At 38.7% G+C, this 25217-nt stretch overlaps 2 protein-coding genes across 4 annotated transcripts; one reads left to right on the forward strand and one right to left on the reverse strand.

The window, feature by feature from the left end:
- Nucleotides 1-290: 290 nt before the first annotated feature.
- Nucleotides 291-7486, reverse strand: slc22a5 (solute carrier family 22 member 5). Its single transcript, XM_023263032.3, has 10 exons — nucleotides 6147-7486; nucleotides 5955-6058; nucleotides 5266-5420; nucleotides 4988-5159; nucleotides 4735-4861; nucleotides 4037-4131; nucleotides 3621-3835; nucleotides 2430-2612; nucleotides 1290-1425; nucleotides 291-771 (listed from the first exon to the last, which is right to left on the reverse strand). Exons 1-10 carry the CDS (start codon nucleotides 6534-6536, stop codon nucleotides 666-668), a joined length of 1683 nt encoding a protein of 560 aa, XP_023118800.1. The 5' UTR covers nucleotides 6537-7486; the 3' UTR covers nucleotides 291-665.
- Nucleotides 7487-13222: 5736 nt separating this feature from the next.
- Nucleotides 13223-25175, forward strand: slc22a21 (solute carrier family 22 member 21). 3 transcript variants are annotated; one of them, XM_035944838.2, is made up of 11 exons: nucleotides 13223-13378; nucleotides 14438-14862; nucleotides 15301-15404; nucleotides 16262-16416; nucleotides 16520-16691; nucleotides 17390-17516; nucleotides 20176-20273; nucleotides 22315-22529; nucleotides 22697-22879; nucleotides 23515-23650; nucleotides 24882-25175. In XM_035944838.2, the coding sequence occupies exons 2-11, from the start codon at nucleotides 14464-14466 to the stop codon at nucleotides 24943-24945; spliced, it is 1653 nt and encodes a 550-aa protein (XP_035800731.2). In that variant the 5' UTR covers nucleotides 13223-13378; nucleotides 14438-14463; the 3' UTR covers nucleotides 24946-25175. The 3 variants fall into 3 exon arrangements, with proteins under 3 accessions (XP_035800731.2, XP_023118833.2, XP_054873152.1); XM_023263065.3 differs by having other exon boundaries at nucleotides 13255-13378; nucleotides 14449-14862; XM_055017177.1 differs by lacking the exon at nucleotides 13223-13378 and adding an exon at nucleotides 13899-13932.
- Nucleotides 25176-25217: the final 42 nt, after the last annotated feature.

Consider the following 25217-nt stretch of genomic DNA (forward strand, 5'->3'; position numbering starts at 1 on the left):
GTCCAACCCTACCTTGATAGAATAATACAAATTAGTTAAATGTGTCAATTTGAGAAACAATTCAGTGTTTTCAGAAATTCCACCAATCACAAAACATTTATTTTTCACCCTAAGGGGCTAATTTCTTCCCTGTGATTAGCACCTGTAGGAGCTTTAAAAATGTATAATATGGTGCCAGTCAGAGACATACTTTATGAGAAAAACATTAGCGAAATAACAGTTTTTGCATTCATGGCCAAGATTAGGACAATCATTGAGCAGGTATTCTAGGACAACTAGGTTGTTCTGTCTTGAATGTTCAGTTCAGGAATTTATTTAACAAGCTTGAGTCACAACAACTGTGCTCCAGTACAGGTAGCAGATGAAACGAAAAAGACAAAAAAGTGACAGTTCTTTTAATACCCTGATGTAAACAACATCTGGTTCCTCCTGGTTTATCGCCTGTGATCTTTAACCCCAAATGGAAACATTAAATGTCATAGAGAGGCACACCAACCCTAGACTTTCTGACACCTTCACATGTCACGCTTCCTATTACAAACATTTTCATGGCTACAGAACACAAATTAACATATTTAAACATGGGATCATATGAGCATTACCATATGAACTCTGGAAACTAACGTCCTACAGTTACAAATTGAATGTAAAGAGATTACAAAAAACTAAAGCGTAAGAGTTTGCACGTCAGATTTGGCCTCATGTTGGACAGGAAGGTTGCCCATAGCTCCGTTTTCTACATATTTCTCCTTTTTGGCTCCACTGCACACCCTGCAATAGAAAGAAGCACGTTAAAAATTTCACATAGACACACAAATATAGCAGCTTTCAACTGCATTTTTAATTTATCTTATCTTTCTTTGCTGTGCTGTAAGTTCTCACATATTGTACTTGCTTTTGAGTTCTCTTTGTTTAAAGGTAATTAACATTAAAGTCCATTTTGTTGCCACCTTTTTATGGGGCCAGCAAAAGAGACTGTTATCAGTGATATAAAGTGTTGTCAAAAAAACCCTGTGGATTCTAAACTACTCTTATATGACTGACTTGGTGCATTTATCTTATCTGGTGCCACATAGTATTTTCCTAGGTCAGCATTCTTGGACATGTTTCTCATTCACCATTCTCATACCCACCCTGCCCTGCACAGTGCTCGCTAGCCTTCAGGTTTAGTGTTTAGGATGCTTCAGCATTTGGAGGGGCCAAGGATAGGCCTACTAACGCTGTGATTCATGGACAACACGCTTGCAGCAGTTCTACTCATCACGTGTCACTCAGTGAACCACACCTACCCTTGACATTCTTGCATTTGCTCAACTGTTTCCGGAAGATCTTTATGGAGGGTCTCCGGGAGGAACAAGTTAACCACAGAGGAGGCAATAGTGAGGCTTCCCATTAGAATATAAGGCAAAACCTTATTATATGTACCTGTAAACAACAAGGAAGCAAAATCCTACATCAGAAAATGACAGTTTTACTTGAATATAGATGAAAACTAATACTATGCCATGCAGACTTCTTTTTATTTTGCAAATCTGTAATATGCTGCCTGGCCAAAATAAAAAAGTCGTGACCTAGACTCAATTAAGCAAATAGGTAAGAGCATTCCATTGGATAATTACTGCAGTGATGAATATGTTTCAGCTGCAACAACTTATTTAACCCTCCTGTTGTCCTCATTTATGGGCACCAAAAAATATAGTTTCCTTGTCTGAAAAAAATCCAAAAATTCAGTAAAAATTTCTGAAAATTTGCAAAACCTTCAGGAAGACAATTCCAATAATTCCTTAAAATTTTCCCTTAAAAGTATTATTTTTAAAAAAAAATCCCCCAAATTTGGCATAAAAATTCTTGTAAATATTTTCAAAAAATGAGTAAAAATCTTCCAAAATAATTCTAAAAATATCTAAAGTGATTACATATATAACTTCTAATATTTTCTTTAAGTACAGTCATTCAATCAACCAAAATCCAGCAAAATTTGCTGGATTTTGGTTCCCCTTCTGTGTGTAGGTCACAATAGCAGTCCTCCCTGTGACTATGATACTCATACAAGTGGGCTTCGAAGTCATGTCATTTTCCAAAGTCATGGGGGCATCAGGGTAAGAAGAGAGGCGGATGAAGTGATGCACTCATCATGGCTAGTGTGGGGGTTAGGGTTATGATCAGGGGTTGGTTAGATGTAGCAACTTTATGTTCCCAAAGGATGAGGTCAGCTGACTACCTGATATACTGAATGACCAGGTCTTTCCATCAGTGGAGTTTTTCTTCCCTGATGGCATGGACATATTCAAAGATGATGATGTTAGGATTCATGACGCTCACATGGTGAATGAGTGGATCAGGGAGCGACTTTTATTTGGCCGGGCAGTGTAATCAGTGCAGGGAACATGCAACATCTAAATGGGATAGTGTGCTCAACGTTTACGTACCTAAATAAATGACATAAGGAGCTGTGATGCTGCCAATGCGTGCAGCAGAAGAGCACATTCCCATGCCAACGTTCCTCAGCACAGTGGGGTAGATCTCAGCGGTGTAGATGTACACGATGCTGAAGGCCATGGTGAAGCCAAACTTCCCAGTCATCTCCAGTGCCAGAGCAACATGCTGAAGAGCTGAGGAGGCAAGAGAGAGTCAATTAAAATGCTCTTTAAAAATACAAATAAATGTTCTTTGGTGTAAGCGGTTTGGCCGAAGTAGCAAAAGCAATACATACAACATATTCTGTTACAAATATAGTCCTGCATTTGGAATTTTACCTGTATGAAAAGTACAGAAAGGATTAGCATCAAAATACACAAAAATTAAAGACTCGTGGCTGATTTCAGAATAAGGGTATGTTATACACATACGTTGCTTCTAATAAAACACGGATGTTACATGTTAATTCCATTCAGCAACTCAGCAGAATAGATGTAGCTAAAATATACACAGATGCAGGTTTTAGTGAAGAAAACTGATTTCCAGCATTGTGCTGAAAAACATATTTTTAAAAAAAAAAACTATATGTTTCTTTGGCTGCAGTAAAATAATAATTTCTTTACAAATACTGCTTCACTTCACTCAGCAAGTACATGCTACTTATACAATCACCGTGTGAGTGTGGTCTGAATTGCACAATCAGCAGCTTAGACAGTAACTTTCACATCTTTTAAAACTGTCTGAGACAAAACTTCTGTGTATTTAACCTGCCATAACAATGAAGCTTGCACATTCACAGACCCATCCCTGTGGAAAAAGCATGTCCAGGCACCCATGTGACATGTGAAGCTACCAATCTTTAACTCTGTACATGTTTAAGATTTTACAGAGAAAACTGGGCAGACCACAAAAACGTATGCGTGTTTACTCGCTCTCAGCAGTATGAATGGCTAAATGTTCTCCATCTCAACCGGCTTAAATTTTAGTAGAATATTAAAATGCAGTAGTAATAATAATACTCCAGTGTTAAAACAGTATGAACAAGTGCAATTTTTCCCCTATGACTTGTTTTACTTTAAGTATTTGAATAAAAAACAAGGAAGGTTGTAGTAGCTGGTATGCAAATGTAAACTATATGTACATTTCTGTGTGTATTGATCAGGTTTACTGTGATTATACATTAGAAAAAAAAGAATGATTACTGTCAGGGATGAACTGGATGAGCAGAAGAACTCCTCCTCCAATGACAAGGAACGATGACAGAAGTACTCTCCTGGGACATTTCTTCAGCAGCCAAGTAGAAACCACATAAGCAGGAACTTCAGTAGTAGCTGACAAGAAGCAGTTCATGAAGGGGTTGCCGCTCAGGTTGGAGGTGTTCAGGGATAATCCAAAATACCCAATATTTATAGCCATCCTGAAAAAAACAGCACCCGAATCAAGGACACATCATCATTGTTTGTATGGTGAGGGGATACAAGTTTACAGTTTATATTTTTCTTGTTTAAATCGACTTGGCTCATTCGTCTGCATATGAACGGGCTAAGTTGTCTCAGCTGCATCATCATTAATAGCAAAAGTTTGAAAACTGTGAGAGAGAAAAAAAGCAAGCGCTCACCACAAAAGGAGGCACATCAGTGTGATGCATCTGATGTTCTTGGATTTCAGAATATCAAGCATAGTGTAAGTCTTGCTGGGAGACATTTCCTGCAGCTAAAATCAAGGCAAAGAAGAGTTATGTGGTTGAATTTCACACACTTGGACAAAGAATATCTCATGTATACTTAGGCTTTATCTAAGGATTTAAGGCAGGTCTGAACAGCTTTTAAGCATAAATTATGGAATTAAGACTATATTCAAACTACTCAAAGTATAAAGATTTTTTCAGGGTCACAGAATCAATTTCAATTAGAATGTGAAGAAACAGAAATAACATATTTATCTATTGCAGTAATCTGGAATAATAATGTGGTCACTCAAAAAAAGTTATCAATGAAGAAGCAGACAGGTTGAAAACAAAAAGTTAAACTTAAACCAAATAGACATGCACTTGAAGAAGAGATCAGCTAACACCATGACAGAGAAAACTAAATCAGTAAACCATTTCTGAGTGGTCCCTGCTGTCACGTTTTTACATTTAGTTTGCATTTTTTAAATCATCTCTACCACTATATATCTCAAAAGCTGATGAGATTTCTGTTCCCAGAATCAATTATGACACTCACTGTTGATCTAAAGGATAAAAAGCATTCCAGAATTTGAAGTCCACACATGTACAGTACCATTATTCATGTTAATATGCAGTATGAGCTTCACCTCTGATTCTTTGAAGATTATAGCTGGAGCGTCCACTTTATTTCTCCTTGCAGCATCTCTCACAATGGGCTCTGCCTCTTCTACTCTTCCCTGAGTGATCAGCCACCGAGGAGACTCTGGGACAAACCTGCACAATCAATACAAAACAAATTGATTTTGTCTGCTGTTAAACAGTGGATGACAAGGTTAACATTACATACATGCGCGGCTACTAGTTTAGTTTAGAAATCGATAAATCTAATGGGAAACACACCACCACAGAGGGATGTAAACCACAGAAGTTGCTGACAGAACGGCGAGTAGAGTCCTCCATTCTCTGATACCGTATGCAATCCAGGGTAGTGTCATGTACCCGATGCAATAGAACAGGAAGGCCCCGAGGGTCGTGAAGAGCACTCGCATGGTTTTGCTCAACACCTCCGTGCCTATCAGAGATAGAATAATAAATGTGATAGACGAGTAATAACTACACTGAAATAAGTCAGTGTATGCAAACTCTGCACTAAAATGTTATTATGCAATGCTGTGTACCTAGTACAAATGCAGAGATGTAGATGGAGATCTGAGAGGCTCCAACAAAGAGGAACATGATACAGAACATCCTCCATGAATGTGAGAAGGACTGAAGCAGGACCGAGAGACACTGGGCCCCGAGAGAGATGAAAACAACTTTCTTCCTCCCATACCTGCATGGAAAAGAAATATATGTCATTTATAGTGACTTACACATGTAGTGGACTCAGAAAATATGATGGAGACATGTTTTTATTTCTTTTGATGAGGAAAAACTTGTTGCAGGACACTATAAAAAATATTTTTTAGGGGTCAAACTGCCTCAATCTATGCTCACTTGAGAAAAAGGGACTAATGTGCAAAAAAAATCATACTCAAAAGCAAGTGACAGCACAGGCCTTATCTTCAGTGGAAGAATGTGATGTAAAAGATTTCAACAGTAGATGGGGCTGTTGTCATTAACAACAGCTAATCCAATGCCTCCAGTCACATTTACTTCATTGCCTATAACTTATTAAAGCATGACTCCCTAGTCAAAACACATCATTTTATGAGTGATAGAACCCTTTAGACAAAATAACAGACATGCAGTGTGGAGTAAATGACAGAAATGAATGACAATGAATCTATGGTTCAGATAAAAATACAAACATACAGAGTGCATTTCAGGTAAATCCACCATTGAAAGGGATGAAAGGATGAAGTACCTGTCAGAAAGTTGGCCTGAGATTAGGGAACCAACAAGGTATCCCACAAAGAGGGTTGATGATGCAAAAGGAACTTTCCACTGGTTGTCACAAACAAGGTCCCACTGTGAAAGTTATGAAAGATGGAGATTACACATTTCAACCAAAAAAAAGCAACTGTTGAATAGAAAAAAAATGCGCATCTATACTGACCTCAGTGACAATAGTGGATTGGTAGATATCTTTGCTGTAGATCCATCCATCTAAACATCCCTCCTGCTCCAGGTTAGTGACGTTTACACCCCTTCCAGGTATAGATCCTTCTGCAGAGAGATTTCTGACCACATCCAGCTTGTATCTGCTGCACTGGCTCTGAACCTCCGCGCCGTCCACTATCCTGACGGGAATAATGGCATCTCTCCACTCGTCAGTGAGGTTGACGTCTGGAATGAGACAGTGGTGCTTCGGAGCTGCTCCAACAAACACAATGTAGAGTCCATTGAATCCAGTTGACACAAAAACTGTGTTGAGGAGGAAGAATGTAGTCCAGAAGTAAGGACCAGTTTGTCCCAGGAATGCAGTGTCTTCATCATAGTCTCCCATACTTTATAAAAACTACCTCCCTGCTCTTGAGGGAGAAAAAAAATGTCCTTCAAGACGTGGTGTTCCTCTTAAAGTCTTCAGCTTAGCACCGGAGTGGTAGGGTTGAGCGCTCTGTGGGGCAGAATGAGCTGGTCCCTCGCTGGGACGGAGTCACAATTTAAAAACTTCAGTTTCCACTCCCGTGAGAGTATTAAACCTCCTTTTGAGGGGAGAACTTTTTATGGAAAACTCCTTAAGGCTAACTGATCCCCTCTTCTTTTAGAGGCAGACAAGGGGGCAGATTTATTCAAGAGTAAAGAATGAGAGACCTCTCACTCTGTGATTTGGTTTGATTTAAATAATGCACTGTGCAGTCTGTCCTTGCAGTACAGTGGTATTTTGTCTAAACAACATTCCACACTTTTAAATACTCCAAAGAAGTCCACGTGCCTGCACTCTAAATGTTGCTAAGTAGCATTAAGACTCCCATTGGACTATTTTTAAGCCACACTGTAGAGGCAGCATGCCTTCATGGAAAGTAGAAACAGCAGAAAACGTAACAATCTTCTGCGTCTGTTTGCTTTACTAAATAACAATAAACAACTAAAATGTCTGATTCCTGAAAATCTGGGCTTAGTTTTCCAGTGCAACACTTTAAGTCTGCCATATTAATATATTTCCTGAACTTTTATCGTGAATGTTAATTATCACAAGTATATTTGATGAATTTATTATCAATTTTTCTCTTGTTTACTTCACAGTCAGTGCAGGCAGGCATTCCTCCACAGGCCACATGCTGACACTCTGTGGTGTAACAACTCTGGGCTGCAGCCAAAGCAGTTGACTGCATTTCATAATAAAAGGGTAATGGGTAAGACCTCACTGTATTCATAATTTATTTGCATAATTAAGGTGATTTCATTTCCAAATGCTAGTCAAGTAAGTTGCAAAATAGAAGCATCATAAAAAAACTGAGAACTTGGATGCAGAGTCTTTACACTGTAGTACAAAAGGTCACATTATTAGCACAAATTACAGAAGTAAACTAATCAAAGTGCACTTTTTAGCAGTAAAAATGTTTTCTGCCAACAGTTGTCATGTAAATATAGTGAATTTATGCAAGTTTCCAGGAACTGCAAATAAAAGCAAAGTTTAGATGGCAGGCTTTTTGAAGTCTCTCTCACTGGTGCCCTGGATATTTAGTTACCCTCTAGCTGTGCATGAACTTTATTGGAGATAATCAGGAATGTTTCAGCTTAGCTAATAGATGTGAAAGCTTTTTCTCTGTTTGCAAGGCTGTGATGTTATGTTTTGCACAAAATGAGGATTCAGGATTTGTGACAAGTTAAAGCCACAGATGTCTGTGGTCTTTCGTCTTCTCAAAACACCTAATGAGAAAATAAAACGTTCAACAAAATCAAATGATGTGGCTGCCAGATTCTGGCTCAAGATGTTCTATTATCTCTGTTCATTTACTACTGAGGTAACTTAGGTTACCTCTACTCTACTGAGGTTACTGGACCAGGTTTCTCATGAATTTAAGTGATTTCCACTCCTGTGAGAGTATTAAATGGTTATTCTAACCGAGTTAGGATAACCATGTGACAGTCTGACAACAATTAGCAACAAGTATCTTGCTCAACGGCACTATGACAAGTTCTCCGGTGAGGACACGTTTATCTGACATTTATGCAAATTTATTGCAGGAAAACATGTCTAGAAAGAGATAGAATGATAGTCTATACAAAAAGATGCATTTCACATGCATTTTACAATGCAGAAATGTTGTTTCTTCCAGAAATGTCCGGAAAAAACAAGGATATCTGTTGGACAAGTCCTCCATATGTGACTATAGTTGAACAAACATGGTGCATAAACTATCCATCTGTTTCTAAGTGGTTTTATTTTTTTACTGACAATACTGAAGTTGTGGATGATGAAAAATTTCTGGCTCCAGTAACTGTGAAACAGAAAATCCCTCAATTTCACAACAAAAGTGGAGAGCAGTCAATGAAATAAGTAACTTGAGTTTTAACACAAGATTTCAGTATGAATTTGAGAAGACTGTAGTTTTTAGTGTGAGGCTTGCATGACTGACTACCCCATTGTGACATGAGAGGAGCACATTGATGCAAACAGCATTTACTATATTTAATGAGCAAGTGGGTCTCATTTGGAAAACCTCATTTTATACTGTTTTTATGTGGATGTTTTTACCAAAGTGCAGTTACAAATTTCTTTCTGGCGGAAAGCCAGAAAAGAAGATAAGACTTTTATGGCTTATCTTAAATTAAAGACTTACAAACACGGAGAAACAACTATTGGTTTGTCCGACTTTCTCTACTTTAAAGCTCACAAGTTAACATGTTACAGCTCAACTGTTTGGTTCACACAAAAAGTGAAGTGTGAAAAGGACAATTTGCCATTTTATGGTGGTTATATACCACACTGTCCCATGGGTGGGGGCAGTAACTTCTTGGAGTCTCTATTGGTTTCTTGGCAGCTGATTCGAGTCATGAAATACTCTGGCACATACAGTAATCCACTTGTAAATTGATGCATTGTTTTTCTTGTTTTAATCTTTCTTTTTTCACAGATTAAACAGATTAGATGTAACATGTTAATATACTCTGGGTGCTTTAGAGGTGTTGGCAGAAGGATTTTGTTATAGATCAAGGTTTACATCAAGGTTTTCATTCTTTGTGCCAACCTAAACTAAGCAGCTGCTGGGCCCAACGTTATTTACTGGACAGTGTTGCATCTACCTCCTCATTTTATTGCTCACTGCCACAAAGCACACAAGTCTTATTTCCCAAATTACTGAACTACAGTGGCTATAAAAAGTATTCACCTCGCTTGGAAGTTTTCCTCTGCTTTTCGACATTCAATCATAAAATTTTGCTTTTTTTGACAAGAATTTAAAAAATAAAAATCCACTCCTGTCAAAATGGGAACAGATTTTTACAAAGTAATTTAAATTAATTAAAAGTATAGCAAATAAAATAAGTGACTGCATTAATATCCATATCCTTTAAAGTGACCTAATTCAATACAGATCATTTGGAGTGCAGTGAATGTGTCTTAAGTGAATGTAGTACAATCAGTATCTGGAGGGTCAGTCATTGGTGAATCAACCATGTCTATAATAAACACCCACTCCTACTCACCCACATTTACACATGAATGCTGTTGTGTATCATTGGCTTTTTGGAAAACTGGAAACTCCTGTTTGCTGAAGTATCAGAGTTAAACAGGGTTTGATTATATTCAACACAAACGCTTGCATGAATTAGGTCAGTGTCCATCTCTCTGAGTGTGTATTGCAGCAGTGGTGGAGTCATTTTCAGTATTCAGATCATTTTCTTCGGTAAACAAAACAAAAAGCAATACCACAGTGGAAGATCCCTCAGTAACAGTTAAATGTTACAACAGTAAACATACATTACTGACTGAAAAAAGTATTCATCCTCCTTGGGAGTTTTCCCTTTTTATTGCTTTTCAACACCGGATTATATGTTAAAAATAAATTTCGCTTTTATTGACAAGAATTTACAAAAAAAACCTCTTGAATGTCAGATTGAAAATACTTTTAAAAAGTATTGTCAATTAATTAAAAAGTGTAATAAGTGATTGCATAAGTATTGACCCACTATATAACGAAAACCGACTAATCTAATTCGACACAGGAGCAGCCGATTGGTGTTAGAAGTCACCTGGGTGCAGTGAAGTGATTGTGGTATGAAGCCAGCTGTATCTGGAAGGTCCAGTCACTGGCGAATCAATACTCTAACTACACCATGAAGACAAAAGAACACTACAAGGAGTTGGCTGTCCTCAAAAAGTGAGCGACCGTGGAAAGAAAGAGATTAGAGAAAGAGGCCACCCATGACTCCTCTGAAGGAGTTCCCTGTTCACCAGTCAAAGTTTCATGGCAAAATAGCAATTAGAGGGCCACTGTTGGAAAAAAGCTCAAACTAAAAATTGACTAGAGTTCTCCAGAAGGCACGCGGGAGACTCGACAGTCAACTTGTAGAAGAATATCTGGTCTGATGAGACTAAAATTGAGCTTTTTGGTCACGAGACTAGACGCTATGTTTGGCGGACACCAAACACTGCATACTATTACAAACACACCACCCCTACCGTGAAGCATGGTGATGGCAGCATCATAATGTGGGGATATTGTCAGTATTAAGTCCAGCAGTGCTTGTGTAGTCGGTTGGAAATGCCATATTTAAAGTTTTTGTATTTGAACAGACACCCCGTCTCGGAACACTAGCGATCTGGTTCTGTTGTGGATCCATCAGAGAGACTACATCTGTAAGCTCTGCCCATGCGCAGCCCAGAAATAAATGCATGAGGCATGAGGAAGACGCTAACTTGGTGCTCTCTAGTGATGGTGAAATCGAAGCTTCATGAAGCAATGAACCACTTTAACACAACTGCTTCAAGAATGACACACTGCTTCGAAGCATTTGACACAACCAGAAGAGTGACATCTGCTGGTTCTGTGTCAGAACTGCATCTAAGCGGAAAAAACTGAAAAAGCCTCAGGACTGCTTGTCTCACACTGCTTTATACTTGCAATAAACGTTTTAAAACGTTATATATGTTTGTTTGCATGCATGTATATGTGTGTTTTTGTATATAAATATATATATATTTAAATGTTTGTGTGTGTATAGATATACATACATATGGTGTGTATAGAGGTACTAGGGGACAGGACAGTGATTGTGCTACTTTGTGTGGGACTCTAGTATTATGTGATGTGGAAGTGAATGGTAGTGCTTCTGCAGCTTTGCCATTGTGGCAGTATAAATGGAGTGTAAACCAGGGAGTGCATGGTTTCTGTCCGTTTCCTTTGTGGATGACGACCTCTCCAGCTTTGGAGAAGACCCGCTCACATGGCACACATGTTGCTGGCATGTGGAGATATTTTTTGGCCATCCTGAAGAGGTTTGGATACAGTTTGACGTGAGAGGTAGGGCTCAGATAGACACCTTGCACTCTCACAACTCACAATACACTCTTTAAACCACTCAATCTACTCTATGTACCTATGAATGTGAATGTGTATATGTGAATCTATGTGTATGTATCTATGAGTGTTATTTAGTGTATGAAATGTAACTAAATCTATGTAAACTTAATTTTACCTAAATGTGTTCTCTCTCTGACCTCTTTCCAAATGGCAAATGTACGAGCATAATCTCCTCTCAAAAACCCACAGTTTGAGGAGTGAATTAGACCCCTTTTAAGACATGGACAGATTGAAATGTCCAACCCCTTCATAATTCCTGTGAAGCACCGCAACACACGCTGCGAAGTAACGAGGCCTCGCTGTCGGTAGTCACGTGATTGTTGGGCATGCCGAAGCGGTTGCTAACTAAGAAGCACTATAGTTTCCATTTAAGTCTAAGTGTTGTACAATGTTCAGTAAAATCAGTGTGTTCTACATATTATCCAGTCTTAGCTTGCTAGAAGTGAGTAAATGTTATTTTTTTGGCAAGAAGCTCCATGTTATGCTAGTTGCTAGTAGTTTAGCACACTCCCGGGTAAAGTAGCTGCCGGTAAAGTGTACGTACGTGCGCGTGTACATGTGAATGACAGGGTATGACAGCAAATGATGAATAAATGTCTCAGTAAATATGAGTTGTTATTTTGGTGTGTTTTATGAGTTTAGCCCTTATGAGTTTATGTTAATTAATTGTAGATTCATGTGCTCTTATTTGGCTTGAAGAAGAGTGTTTTGTATAATTCCTTATTATTTTGTTACCCAAATTGTTGTTTTATTTATGAAATATTGTGTGTATAAGACGTAAAGAAGCCACACTTTAACTGGAAAGCCTGTTATGGGAAACGTAATTAATTGATTGTTGTTTGTTAATTGTTTATAATGATGCACAGCCCAGAAATAAATGCACGAGGAAGACACTAACTTGGTGCTCTCTCTGTTAATCCACAGCCATTAATTACTTGCGGTTGCACAGTGTTTCCTGGCCTGTGTAATCTTTGCTGCCGGTCCAGATTACCCCTAGGTCTGGTGCCGGTAACACTTGTATACGTAGGTAGTGGGTGAACTGAATGCAGCAAAGTACAGGGAAATCCTGGAGGACAACCTGATGCAGTCTGCAAGAGAACTGCGTCTTAAGAGAAGATTTGTTTTCAAGCAGGACAGTCATATGAAGCATACCATCAAAGCTGCACAGAAATAGTTTAAAGAGAACAATGAGAATCATTGGCAGTGTCCAAGCTAAAGCCCAGACCTCAGTCTAATTGAGAATTTGCATCTGGACATGAAAAGGTCTCAAAATCCCTGACCGACTTGACAGAGCTTGAGCAACTTTGCAAAAAAAAAATGGGGTCAAAGTTGTTGAAGAAATTCACTCTTAGTCCTCATCCAAAGTTTGCTGTAGTGGGGTGTTTATTGGTACTACATACAGTGAGTTTACCAACACAGAACATGAGTCTGTGGTGGTAAGTCAACCCAGAACACTGGCAGACTGCAACTTTTTATATTGATGTTAGGGTATGGAAGGGACAGTATGTACACACAGAAGTTACCAGTGCATGGTTTGCAAGCTAATCAATGACTAAAGGTTAGTCAACAAGGGGTAACAAAAGGTGACTGAGTCAAGGGGTCTCGTAGAAAGTCATCAATAATTAAAGGTGATAGAGTCAAGAGGGGACACTAGGGGATGGATCCAAACATTACCTGATTATCACAATCACATGGGATGAGCTAATTCTTCATCAAATTGCAGTGTCCAGATGCGCAAAGCTGACTGAGACTCATTCACACAGGCTCAATGCAGTAATCACAGCCAAGCGTGATTCTACTTAATACTGCCATAAAGGGGGTGAGTACTTTTGCAATCACTTATTTTATGTTTAATATATAAACAGCTGGCAATAGTGTATAGAAATTTGTTTTCACTTCGGCGTTAAAGTATTTTTTTGTCCCTTTTGTTTTGCCAAAAACAAATAAAATTGATCACAACTAAATGTTGTATAGCTATAAAAAGGAAAAACTTCCAAGGGGGATGAAGACTTTTTTTTTTTTTAATAGGCACTGTATTCTCATAAATGTGGGGGTAGAGAGACTCTGGCCCAACAAAAGTATCTGTTTTTCCGGGAAGAAACACTTTAAGGAGTCATAAGAAAAGTGAGTACAGTACTTTGTATTGTGACATTTGACCAAAGATCATTTGTCACAGTTGTCATTGCAGATAAACGGGTCCAGAGTGCATCTAAGTCTTGTGCGGCAATGTACAAAGCGAATAATGTGGAAGAACTACTCGTTTGTCTGAATGACAGACTTTTCTATCACATTAATTTGTGATTTGATGACTCTTTAAACACAATTTTTCTGGGACTGCCAGATGAAGCTTCAAGATGCACCTGTCACACAGTTGTCAGTGGTTTAATATTGTGCAAGTAATAGTGGACAAATGAGCTCATATTAGCTCATAGATGGAGAATATTGGAACTTAACCCCCATGATATACAAGGGACCACTGTACTATAATAAGGCTATAATAAGGACAATAACTTGTTGTGCTTATTATAGCCTGCTCTTTCTCAAGTGTGGTTTTACTACATTAATTTAATGAACTCTTAATATATGATAAAATGTCTTTTTTGCAATTGTTATGGAACATTTCTTAGTGGGTGGTTTTGGGACAGACAGCCGGCTTTATTCCAGTGTTTTGGCTGAGCAGGCAATTGGCTCAGGTATTGCGCCTTTAAAGGCTGGTTAATTGTGTGAACCACAGCCAAAAATTAATACAGCGGGTGGTGGGTGGGATGGGGTTGTAGATGACACAAAACCACCGCTTCACAGATGCCCACACCAAAGTCATCCCTGCGTGTTTCTTAACGCTGCCCGACTTTTTTTTTTTTTTTTTTTTTTTTGTTAGCGCTCCTGGAGACGCAACCTGGCGACATGTCCGACTACGACGCCGAAACCGCCTTCCTGGGCGAATGGGGACGTTTCCAGCAGCAGGTGTTTTACCTGCTCTGTCTGACCGCCTTCCCGAACGGGTTCACCGCACTGTCCATCGTGTTCGTCGCCGGCACGCCGACGCACCGCTGCCTCATCCCCGCGCACCTCAACCTCAGCGCCGCATGGAGGAACAGCAGCATCCCGCTGGAGGAGGACCAAATCCCTGGAGCTCTGGTCCCCAGCAAATGCAGCAGATACAAAGTTGATGCGATGCTCGGTTACTCGGACATAGGCTTGCTGCCCGGCGTGGATGTCAATCTGTCTCATGTGCCCAGAGAAGGCTGCGTGGACGGATGGGAGTACGACCGGAGCAACTACATCTCCACCATTGTAACCGAGGTCTGTGTGCCCGCCTGTTCCTAATCTTAGGGGAGGCTGCTGCTGCTTCATGCTGAGTTACAAAGAAGTTACTGTAGGCCCTGTGTGTGGTATTATCACATAGAGAAAGTGTGCTGGTTTGAAGGTTAAAAGTGCATGTTTTGGGGGTAAAATTGGGGGTATTTTCTCCCCAAATAATAATAATAAAATGGATATATTTGTAGTCACTTTCAGTAGAAAGTTGCGTGGAGAACTTGCAGCAGGCAGTATATTGTATTATAACAGTGATGATGTATTTCGGATTTATTGTTCTTGTTTTTATATAGTGTTTTGCATTGTTTAGACTCATATCTGTGTTGTTTGGTTTTTCTTGCTGAGAAGTCTTAAGAATTCTACACTTTTTGTAGTTTAATCTGTGCTATAACTCGTGTGTGTGTGTGTGTGTGTGTGTGTGTACAGTGGGACCTGGTGTGTGATGACAGCTGGAAGAAACCATTGACTTCCTCCGTCTACTTCATTGGATTTCTCACCGGTTCCTTCATCACAGGACAGCTCTCTGACAGGTTAGAAGCAAAACTTGAAGCTTAATGACTTACCAACAACAACAACAACAACAAAAAAAAACAGTTTCCACAACAGTAGTCTATCAAAACAAAAGGCATCACATTCAGCAGGCCAATCAGTATAACTGTTCCACATACAACTTTGCAGTCTTTTCAAGGCCTGCTAACTTTTATAAGTCTGCCCTACTGTCAATCAGCAGATCTTTCTTGCAAAACTTAGGTTAGAAACTCCAGCCCTGTGAACATAAATGGAAAAGCAGCTTTATCATGAAAAAGTCTTTGCAACAAGCACTAGGTCACACAATGAGGGTAGACAGTGTAACTGTGCTTTAAATAGAAAGAGATAAAATTTGTGATGTATCTAAGAGAAAAGCAGTAATGAAGGACCACTCTAAAACATAATCTTGGGGGAACTCCACTGATTTAAACATCTTTTTACAAGTCTTGGGAAGTAAAACCTTGCTGGTTAATTATCTTTTAGTGAAACTGATGGCTATATATATGTGGCCTAAAATTAATGAATACATGAGAACCACAAACTAACTGGGGACAGAACACACGAAAACTTAAAACCATTCTCCTGAGAAAACACCTGGTTCTTTTTCCTTTTTCAACAAGATAAAAGCTGATGAGAGAGGTGAAAGAGAACTATATGCAATACAGTGAAACAACACTTCCAAGCAATGCAAGTTAAAATGGAGAAATTACCGATACTAGAAAATGACCTCTGACCCCCAACACATGGTTTCCTCTCATGTTCTGCTGTGGAGCAACAATGGTGGCATTAATTTGAATGACCTGTCCATCTATACAACATACTCACATGTTCATTCAACTGTGCTTTATATTTATTTCAGATATGGGAGAAAAATAGTGTTGTTTTTGACCTTGGCGATCCAGGCAGTCTTCTCATTCAGCCAGGCCTTCGCACCGTCCTGGACAGTGTTCTGCACTCTGTTCTTTGTCGTCGGTTTGGCACAGATTTCCTACTATGTGTCTGCATTTGTCTTAGGTACTACAATTCACCTGAATTCATCAATTCTTAAACACAATAGGTTTATTATAATGGCAAAATCTGCATAATTCACCTTTTGTTTTGAATGTGTTTCTCTAAGGAATGGAGCTATTGAATCCACGTATGCGCACTGTTTTCTCCACTGTCGGTATGTGCATGTTCTTCGGTCTGGGCTACATGCTTCTGCCGCTGCTGGGTTTCTTCATCAGAGACTGGAGGAAGCTGATGTTAAGCCTCTCCCTGTTTGGGCTGCTCTTTGTGCCTGTCTGGTGGTAGGTAGATGTGTGTTTGTGTGTGAATTTGTGGCACCTTTAGCTGATTTTTTTTTTGACATACATATTTATTTTATATTATGATCTAATAATACTTTTCTGTAATGCCACCAGCTGTGCAGTGTGTGTGTTAGAAGTTCCAGTGCAGAGAGAGTGCTGCAGTGCGCTGATTGATGCTATTCCTGAGGTGCCTTTTAACAAATTAATTCTCAATAGCAGTCCTTCTACAAACTAACTACATTGTTGTGCACTAGTTTTTTTGATTCAATTAATTGAAAGCTATTTGATAAATTGTTACAGAATTTCCCCTTGGTGATCAAGAGTATTTCTATTCTGTTCTATTCAGTATTTTCATCATACAAATGCCAAAAATGAAATGAAAGGGTTGTGGCATTTAAACATGAATAGTTTTCTTCTTTTTTCTGCTAGTAAACTGAAGATTTTAGGATGTTAAAGTGATGGTCAAACAAAAAGCCATTTGAAGTAATTGAAGTTTTAAATAAAGACTGACTAAACCGTTACTTAATTAATCTAGAAAAAATTATTGTGTTTCATATAAATGCATACTGATAGTGTTTTACTTTCACAAAGGCCTGTACTTTTGCATCGTCCCATGTAAAAACAAAATGTGTTCTGTTTTCTTGTGTTCCTGTGGACTGAACCTGTTTCTCTGTCTGCTCTGCTGTGCAACGAGGTAGGCTCATCCCAGAGTCTCCTCGCTGGCTGCTCTCTAGGGGAAGAGTAAGAGATGCTGAAGCCATAATCAGAGCTGCTGCTAAGAAGAACAAGATCGAGGCTCCACCGGTCATCTTTCGTCCTTTGCAGGTGAGACCTTCCTGTCAACACATTTTGGAAGGTTTTGTTGATCATAGTGGGATTTATATGTGCAAAATTATGACATATTGTTCTTTTAGCATATATATTTGAGGCAAACATGCCTCTGTTGGTGAGTTTCTTGCTTTTAAGTTCCTACTCAAATATAAGTGCGGTTACACCTGATTGCAAATAGTGATGTTATAACTTTCTGGCCAGATTAAAATTATTATAGACTTACTGACAAAGTTTGAAAGCTCAATGAGATAAAGGCTCTAAAAGTCAACTCAAATGCATCACTACACAAATAAAGCAAAAAGAAAATGTCTGTTACATCAATCTATAACATTACTCAAACACTTATTTCTGGTAATCAGTGATGGACCGGAATAGTAACGGTTGAACCAAAGCTAGTGGATTCTATTCAGTAACTAACTTATGCTTTAGCCATTGACATCCATTTTCCCACTCACACAGATTTTTGGTTTTCTGTGAAGCCACTTCTGAGATGAAACACCACAAAGGGTGAAAGAGGATGGACCTTTATAGGGTTCACTGCTCAGTGATGTAATCATTTACTGTTTTTAAGTTTTCCACGAGTTAAGCCTAATCTGGACGCCAATGGATAGACAAGCTGTCAAGATTTATGCAACACATTCCCCCGCTGTTACTGGAGAAGTGTGCCAGTTCTTTTTCAGGACAAAATGAAATGGCATTCAATTATGTGTAATGAAGGCTGAGCTCTTTTTAGAATAGTAGCCATATTGTTGTGCAAATGTTTTTTCATGTTCACCAAGAGCTTTAATCAGTTTGTGTATAGCAAAACTGAGTGTATCCCTATGCAATATCACAACAAACCTAAGTGATTCAGGAATGTAACATCTTATAATAACTGACATATCTGATCTTTGGAAAATGGAAATGGAAAATGGGAATGGAAGATACAGTTGTTAAGAACAACTCAAGGACAGCAGCAGTGGTTAGAGGTGTACGAACTGTTGCTGTCCTTGAGTTGTTCTTAACAACTGTATCTTATAATAACTGACATATCTGATCTTTGGAAAATGGAAATGGAAAATGGGAATGGAAGATACAGTTGTTAAGAACAACTCAAGGACAGCAACAGTTCGTACACCTCTAACCACTGCCATGAAAGATAATTAATCTGTGACCACTGTAAAAAAAAGTTCCAATTAAGGTCAGCTGCAAAAAGGTTATCAAAATGTCAAAAAATCTGCTGAGCAAGACTAAAGCTTTCTCAATTTTATACCGAGTTGTACCTAATGCAACATGGTCAGAGAACAGACTATGAGACTTGAAAGATATGACAATGGACAAGAGCATCAGTAGACTACTGAACATCTGCAGCACAATACAGAAGGTGCATTAGCTATTCTTGAAAAATATGTGCACAGTTTGGTTTGTTAACAACCCTGTACTGAAAAACAGATGGATCAGTGCTTCTGATTTGGCAAAATGCATGTTGTTCAAAGAAGAAAACCCTCGCCAAGGAACAAGAAAAGAAGCCTTATAGTCTGTGTTTAACTATGTATAGGTTCAGACACCCTAATTTTAAACATATACAGATACTTAAAGATTATTTAATTTTTAAGAACTTATCATTTACAATATTGCACAAGAGTGTGTTCAGCTTTGTTGTGAACTGTATGCAGAAGTACAAAAAAATTTAGGAACTGTTCATGGAAAATCTTTTTTTTTTTTTTTTTTTAAGAATGTACCCATCAGACTCTTTACTACAGTTATGTTTGTCTCTCAAAATAAGGTCTTGTGCTTGTACAGTGGAAATGTAAGAGATAATGAGTGTCTACAAAGCAGCTATAGTACATATTTATGGGAACAGAGTATAAAATGCATTTCTCTATTTCTTCATTCCTCCATCCAGCTGGTCTCTGTGTCATGTGACTTTCAACCTGTGAACTTTATTCTAGAAACCAAGCTGTCACATGCATGACCTAAAAGCTGTGCAGATGCATGCTGTTCTGCACTGTACTCCTTAAGAAAAAACTCTCAGCTCTAGTCAGAAAGTGTTGATTGTTCAATCAATATAACTCACAAAGATATGCATGCTAATAGCTGAAGAAAAACACAAACATTTCAGCTCTCTGTTTGTATATGTATGTCCCAAATGCTGCTATATTGGTGTTTAGGCACATTCAGGAAACACAGGGCCATATAAACATTTTAATTTGTATAGTTAACATTTATTTCCTCTTTTGCTCAATGCTCCAAACTGGCAGCCGAATGTAGTGGTTTGTGTGGGATTGTATTTTTTCTGTTTTTGGCAGCAAAACATGAGGAATTATTGTTTTCTATTTAGAATCTGCTACAAGCTGTGTACGGTATGTATTGCACAAATATCTTACAGATATGGAAGATGTGCCAATATAGCACTGAAAAACAACTTGATATCACTATGTGGTTTTGGTGAATGTTTTTAATTGCCAGCCTTCAGTTTTTTTAATGCAACAATGAACTTTCACCTCCTTCAATTCTGACTCTCAAGTTTGGATACAGTATGTATGAACACGTGCATGGGGTTCACTCAGCAGGTGGCTATGCATTCACTTGCTTTGCTCAAATTCCATTTATTCCACACTGATGGTTCTGCTTGTTATGTGTTTTTTGTTCCACATGCTCTGCTGCCCCACAGAAAGAACTTGCCTCTGAGAAGACGAAGGCCCACAACATCTGTGACCTGCTCCGTTCCCCAAACATCCGCTGGATCTCCATCACGCTGTGGCTGGTCTGGTGAGTCCCCGCTGTCCCACCTAACCTCCAAACACAGTACAGTGACCCTGGAAACTACACACACCTTAGACATCACATGTAGACTTGAATGCACATGGTTACACACATACATACACACAGCTTTCTCCTGTTCATGCGTCGTCCCGACCACATGTCGGCCCGTTTCACTAACAACAAATAATGACCTGTCGGGTGCTGTGAAGCCTGCAACTAAGATCAAAATCAGGTTTTACGTAACTGCACAGTATGTCTGTACTATTCCTGAGCCTGCTGCAGTCTTGCCGAGTCTGAAAACAGACTTTTTTTTTTGTTTGATTTAGAAACAGTTCGATTTGGTGTTACAAAGCTCATCAGAGCAACAGGATCAACCTCCCCACATTTTTTTTTCCAGCTGAAGAACCTATAAACTTTATACAGTAAAAAAAAAAAAAAAAGGGGGGGGGGGGGGGGATATTGGGATATTCATACTTGGGATACATCCCAATTTTTAAAATTTATGAGATACAATTATCTGCTTTGTAAAAATTAGTGTCATTTCTGCCTCCTTTGCTAAAAACCTTTATATTATCTATTTAAGACAAAGACTGCCTATAAAGAGATTGCTTTCAGATTCTCATCATAGAAATAATGAAGAAGTCAAAGAGTTTGAGATTGCTGAGCTGTAAATGTCCCTTGTCTTTTGAACATTGCTTTTTTGCTAAGCAATATGCTGCAGCGGGGCTGAAAAATGAAGCCAATGCAGAAATGCCATAGACTTTAATTCTTTGAACTATTTATTGGATTCATGGACTTGCAATTTTGTATTATCTCAACACTATACTCAGTATAGTTGGCAGTGGAAATATGAGTTAAAGCACAATCTTCCCCTTGGTCTTGTGATTATGGGGCTAATAATTGACAACCTCCTGGGCTGAGAAATGAAGCCAAACACTGCAGTTCCTCAAAGGGTCTCTTCAGGTTGCCTCCAAAACTGAGTCAGTACCCACAGACTTTGCTTTATTTGTAAAGTTTAATTTGATTCAGATCACTTCTCATTTTTCTGTACACCATGTTTTTTGCCCTAGATTTAAACCTACCCACAGACATCCCCACATTGTGGTGTGAAAACTTTTTTGCTAATTATTCTTTTACCCAGATCTGGTCTCTTTGTTGTACGGTTGCCAGATTTTCAATGTTTACCTTTCCGAAATATAAATATATGTATCAACACTCACAAACACATTTGCCCTTTGAGTGGTTTACATTACAGCTTAAATGTCTGCATAAAGATGAGAAGTTTCTCGTGTGCTTAATAGGTAACTTAAATCCAAAGTGCAAACGTTAAGTTCTCTAACATGGACATTGCAGTCAATCCCAGGAGATGTTAATGTTTTTTTTTTTTTTTTTTTTAAAGTTATTTTTTTGGCCTTTTATCGGCTTTTATTGGATAGGTGCAGTGTGAGAGAGACAGGAAACAGGAGAAGAGTCAGGGGAAGACATGCAGCAAAGGGCCGCGAGCGGGAATCGAACCCGGGCCAGCTGCGTCGGGGACCAGCCCCTGTACATGGGTCGCCCGCTCAACGCGTTGAGCTATACGGGCGCCCCAGGAGATGTTAATGTTAAAATGGCTTACTTCATAGCAGAACATGTGTACAGCCTGGTACAAAAAAAAAAAGGTTTTGTCTCTGTAATAAGTTTTCCTGTTCCTGTTATCTGTATGGACTGTGAATTTTTATATAGTTCACCCTTTTAAATTGTATAAAGGCTTAAAGTTATGTATAATTAGGGAGCTTTAAGCAACAGTTGATTACTGTGTTACATCAGTCCATGACCCATAGATGTTTGCACTGTTTGTTCAGTTCTGGATTAACTGGGAGAAGTCAGGCATGACTGGTCCGATCTGCATTATTCAGCTACTTCAGTGTCAACATGGTGTGAAAGTCTGTTCCTCTCTTCTAGTAAAGTGAGCCACATACTTTCAGGACAAGAAACACTGCTAAAACTAGTGTGCATGCAACTAAGTTTCATGATGCACAAAATAATGCTTTAATTATCCCCACAGGAACACTGTGACCATTGCCTACTTTGCTCTTTCCCTGAACACGTCAAACCTCCATGGAAACGTGTACTTCAACTGCTTCCTGTCAGCCCTGGTGGAGATGCCGGCCTACACTGCGTCATGGATTATGTTTCGCTGGTATTCCCGGCGACTGTGTCTCTTCTCAACTCTCTTCACGGGGGGATTGTTTCTACTCCTCATACAGCTCATACCAGCACGTATGACAACCTTTTAAGATTGGACAAACATAGCCTTAATTTCTGACATTGTATGTCTATGTTCAGATGTTTGCTTTTGTCGTCCTCACATCACACTAAGCAATGTCTGTTTAAATGCTAACTGAACTAATAACTGACATTTAATCTTCATATTTTATTCCCTGCAGATCTGATTTACTTTGCCATAACGCTCGAGATGATTGGGAAGTTTGCAATAACGACGGCATTTGCAATCATGTACGCCTACACAGCAGAAGTCTATCCGACTGTACTGAGGAATACAGCTGTAGGCACCTGTTCCATGGTCTCCAGAATCGGCAGCATCACTGCTCCGTTCTTCATTTACTTAAGTAAGAATGCTCTATTTCTTCTCAATGAGGTACACAGCATCCGTGCCGCTGCACTTATCTCAATGTGTTGGTCAGCGTCGGTACAAGCAAAAAAAAGGAACACAAATTCGAAAAACTATCTTCATCTCCCACAAAATTTCTTATGCCAAGCATCCAGCCAAGATTTCTGGCACATTCTTACCCTCTCAAAAGACCAAATAAAGTTGAATCCATGTATGCATATATGTCCATCCATTATCTAAACTACTTCTGGGTTGTATAGGACCAGCTGCTCTGTGACTGGGCTTACACATTTGCACATTCACAGTCATCCTTGTCGGCAGTAAGGAGTTTCCAGCTGATCTAACCTACTTTTGTAGTCTGGGAGGAAACCAGAGCACCCAAAGAGCGAACATGAAAAGCCCAAACACAAAATAAACAACTTGCACAAAAACATTACAGCAGGTTAGATTAACAATCAGAATGCAGACAAGTCTTCTAAAATTTAAAGGACTGATTTAAAACTAAACACCTGCCACATCAAACTAATTTTTTTTTGAAAGACTAACTTTTGCCTTTTTGCATTTAACTGCTTTTTAGCACCATTGTAGAAAAGGTTGTTTACTGATTCCCCCTCCTCTGATGTGTTGCCACAGGAAGCTATTCCGTTTCACTGCCTTACATCCTCATGGGAAGCCTTACAGTTCTGTCAGGGTTGCTGAGTCTCCTGCTGCCGGAGAGCTATGGAATGCCTTTGCCTGACACCATCGCTCAAATGCAGCACTTCCCCGGGTAAAACTACACCTCCCCGTGTTTCCTAGACACCAGTGTTATTGTTAGACTAGGATTGTTCTATTTTACAAGTTTTTGATTTTCACTGAGCTTAGTTTGAACTAAATGCCACTCTGGATTTTGGCAGTTTCATTTTCCAATTAAAATTTTGCCTTTTCTAAATTCTTCTTTACTTAGTCTCACACTTATCCTGTTTGGGATCAGTTCTTGCTTTTCTTGTATTTTTTTCCCCTAGTATTAAGAATACAGAAATAGACAACCCCACATTTAAGGGTAAATTACAGGATGACATTTTTGGGACAAATATTATTTTACTCAGATGTGTTCATTTTGTTGTACAGTTGCCAGATTTTCTATTGCTATCATTCCTCTGTTTATACATGTTTGCCCTTTAACTTCTTTTTTTTCCTCTTTTACAATACAATACTGCTCAAATGACTTTATAATGATAAGTTTCTCACATGCTTAATAAGTAACTTCTGTCTGCCTACAATCAAAAGGCAAACACTCTGTTGTCTAAAATGCACAGTCATCTCCTCTGGCATATCTCTACATTGAGGCATCCACCAGGACCTCTTAATTCAGCTACTACTGAATTATTATTATTTTTTTGAATGGGTTGCTTGGTGTTTTGGGAAATATCCTCTTTGCTTTCCTGATACAACTGGGCCCATTTTTTGTTAACCTCTGTCAGTTTTTGTACAGATTCAACAAACAAGAAATACCATAATAATTAATGAAATTGTGAGGTGACAGCCAATTTTCCCACAGAGCCCATTTGTAGTCTGTGTTAAGATTAGCTAACTGGCTGTTAGCTGTAGTTTAATATTTAGTATATACTGGACAGACCTGCGAGAGGTATCAGCGTTGTCATCTGCCATGAAATAAGCCAGCATATTTCCCCAAATGCCAATCTATTCTTTTTAACGTATTTTTAAAAATTACAGACCTTTCAGTCTTCAATCTTGGTGATAAACATACAGTTCAATAAAAAAGCTGCACATGGTTTGAATATAAATATTTAACTGATTGTGCCAAGTATACTGCATGTTGTACATAAATGTTTTAGCATTTTATCTGCTTAATTTAATCAACTATATTGTAATTTTTTGCTTTGTCATGCAATAAGAATGCCAGTGTTTAACTTTTACCTGCATGTATCCAGTCAAAAGGCTCTCGTGTGTAGTTAAGGACTAGGGAATCATTAATGTCTGTGTTTTTTTTTCTTTAGATGTTGTCGGAGGACACCTTACACACTCTCTAACACTGAAGAAGAGGAAAAGGCGGCTGAATGAAGACTCAGCACAAAAAGTACAGTGGTCAAAACTGACTTGAAGTAAATAACTGGACAGAGTCTCTGTGTCAAGTGAACACATCACAGGAAAATGATTGCTATGTTGTCACTGGAAATGTGAAATTATGTGACCTCAATAGGACCAAGGAGCTTTTTAAATGCAATACCTCCTCATAAGAGTAATATTTTCTCTGCCAGAGCATCAGAATACAATAAAAAAAAAAGAGTATCCTTCTCTGTGCATTATACATCTTCACCAATTGTAACCATAAT

The sequence above is a fragment of the Amphiprion ocellaris genome, chromosome 14 (genome assembly GCF_022539595.1).
Source record: "Amphiprion ocellaris isolate individual 3 ecotype Okinawa chromosome 14, ASM2253959v1, whole genome shotgun sequence".
NCBI lineage: Eukaryota > Metazoa > Chordata > Actinopteri > Pomacentridae > Amphiprion > Amphiprion ocellaris.

What these genes read in the sequence shown, in the direction of transcription:
- slc22a5 (XM_023263032.3), bottom strand. Translation starts at nt 6,536, where the DNA reads ATGGGAGACTATGATGAAGACACTGCATTCCTGGGACAAACTGGTCCT. An exon ending in AATCCACTATTGTCACTGAG is followed by an intron (nt 6,059 to 6,146) that starts GTCAGTATAGAT and finishes TAACTTTCACAG; the next exon opens with TGGGACCTTGTTTGTGACAA. An exon ending in TAATCTTCAAAGAATCAGAG is followed by an intron (nt 4,132 to 4,734) that starts GTGAAGCTCATA and finishes CCTTGATTTTAG; the next exon opens with CTGCAGGAAATGTCTCCCAG.
- slc22a21 (XM_055017177.1), top strand. An exon ending in CATACAGCTCATACCAGCAC is followed by an intron (nt 22,530 to 22,696) that starts GTATGACAACCT and finishes TATTCCCTGCAG; the next exon opens with ATCTGATTTACTTTGCCATA. An exon ending in TCCGTTCTTCATTTACTTAA is followed by an intron (nt 22,880 to 23,514) that starts GTAAGAATGCTC and finishes GTGTTGCCACAG; the next exon opens with GAAGCTATTCCGTTTCACTG.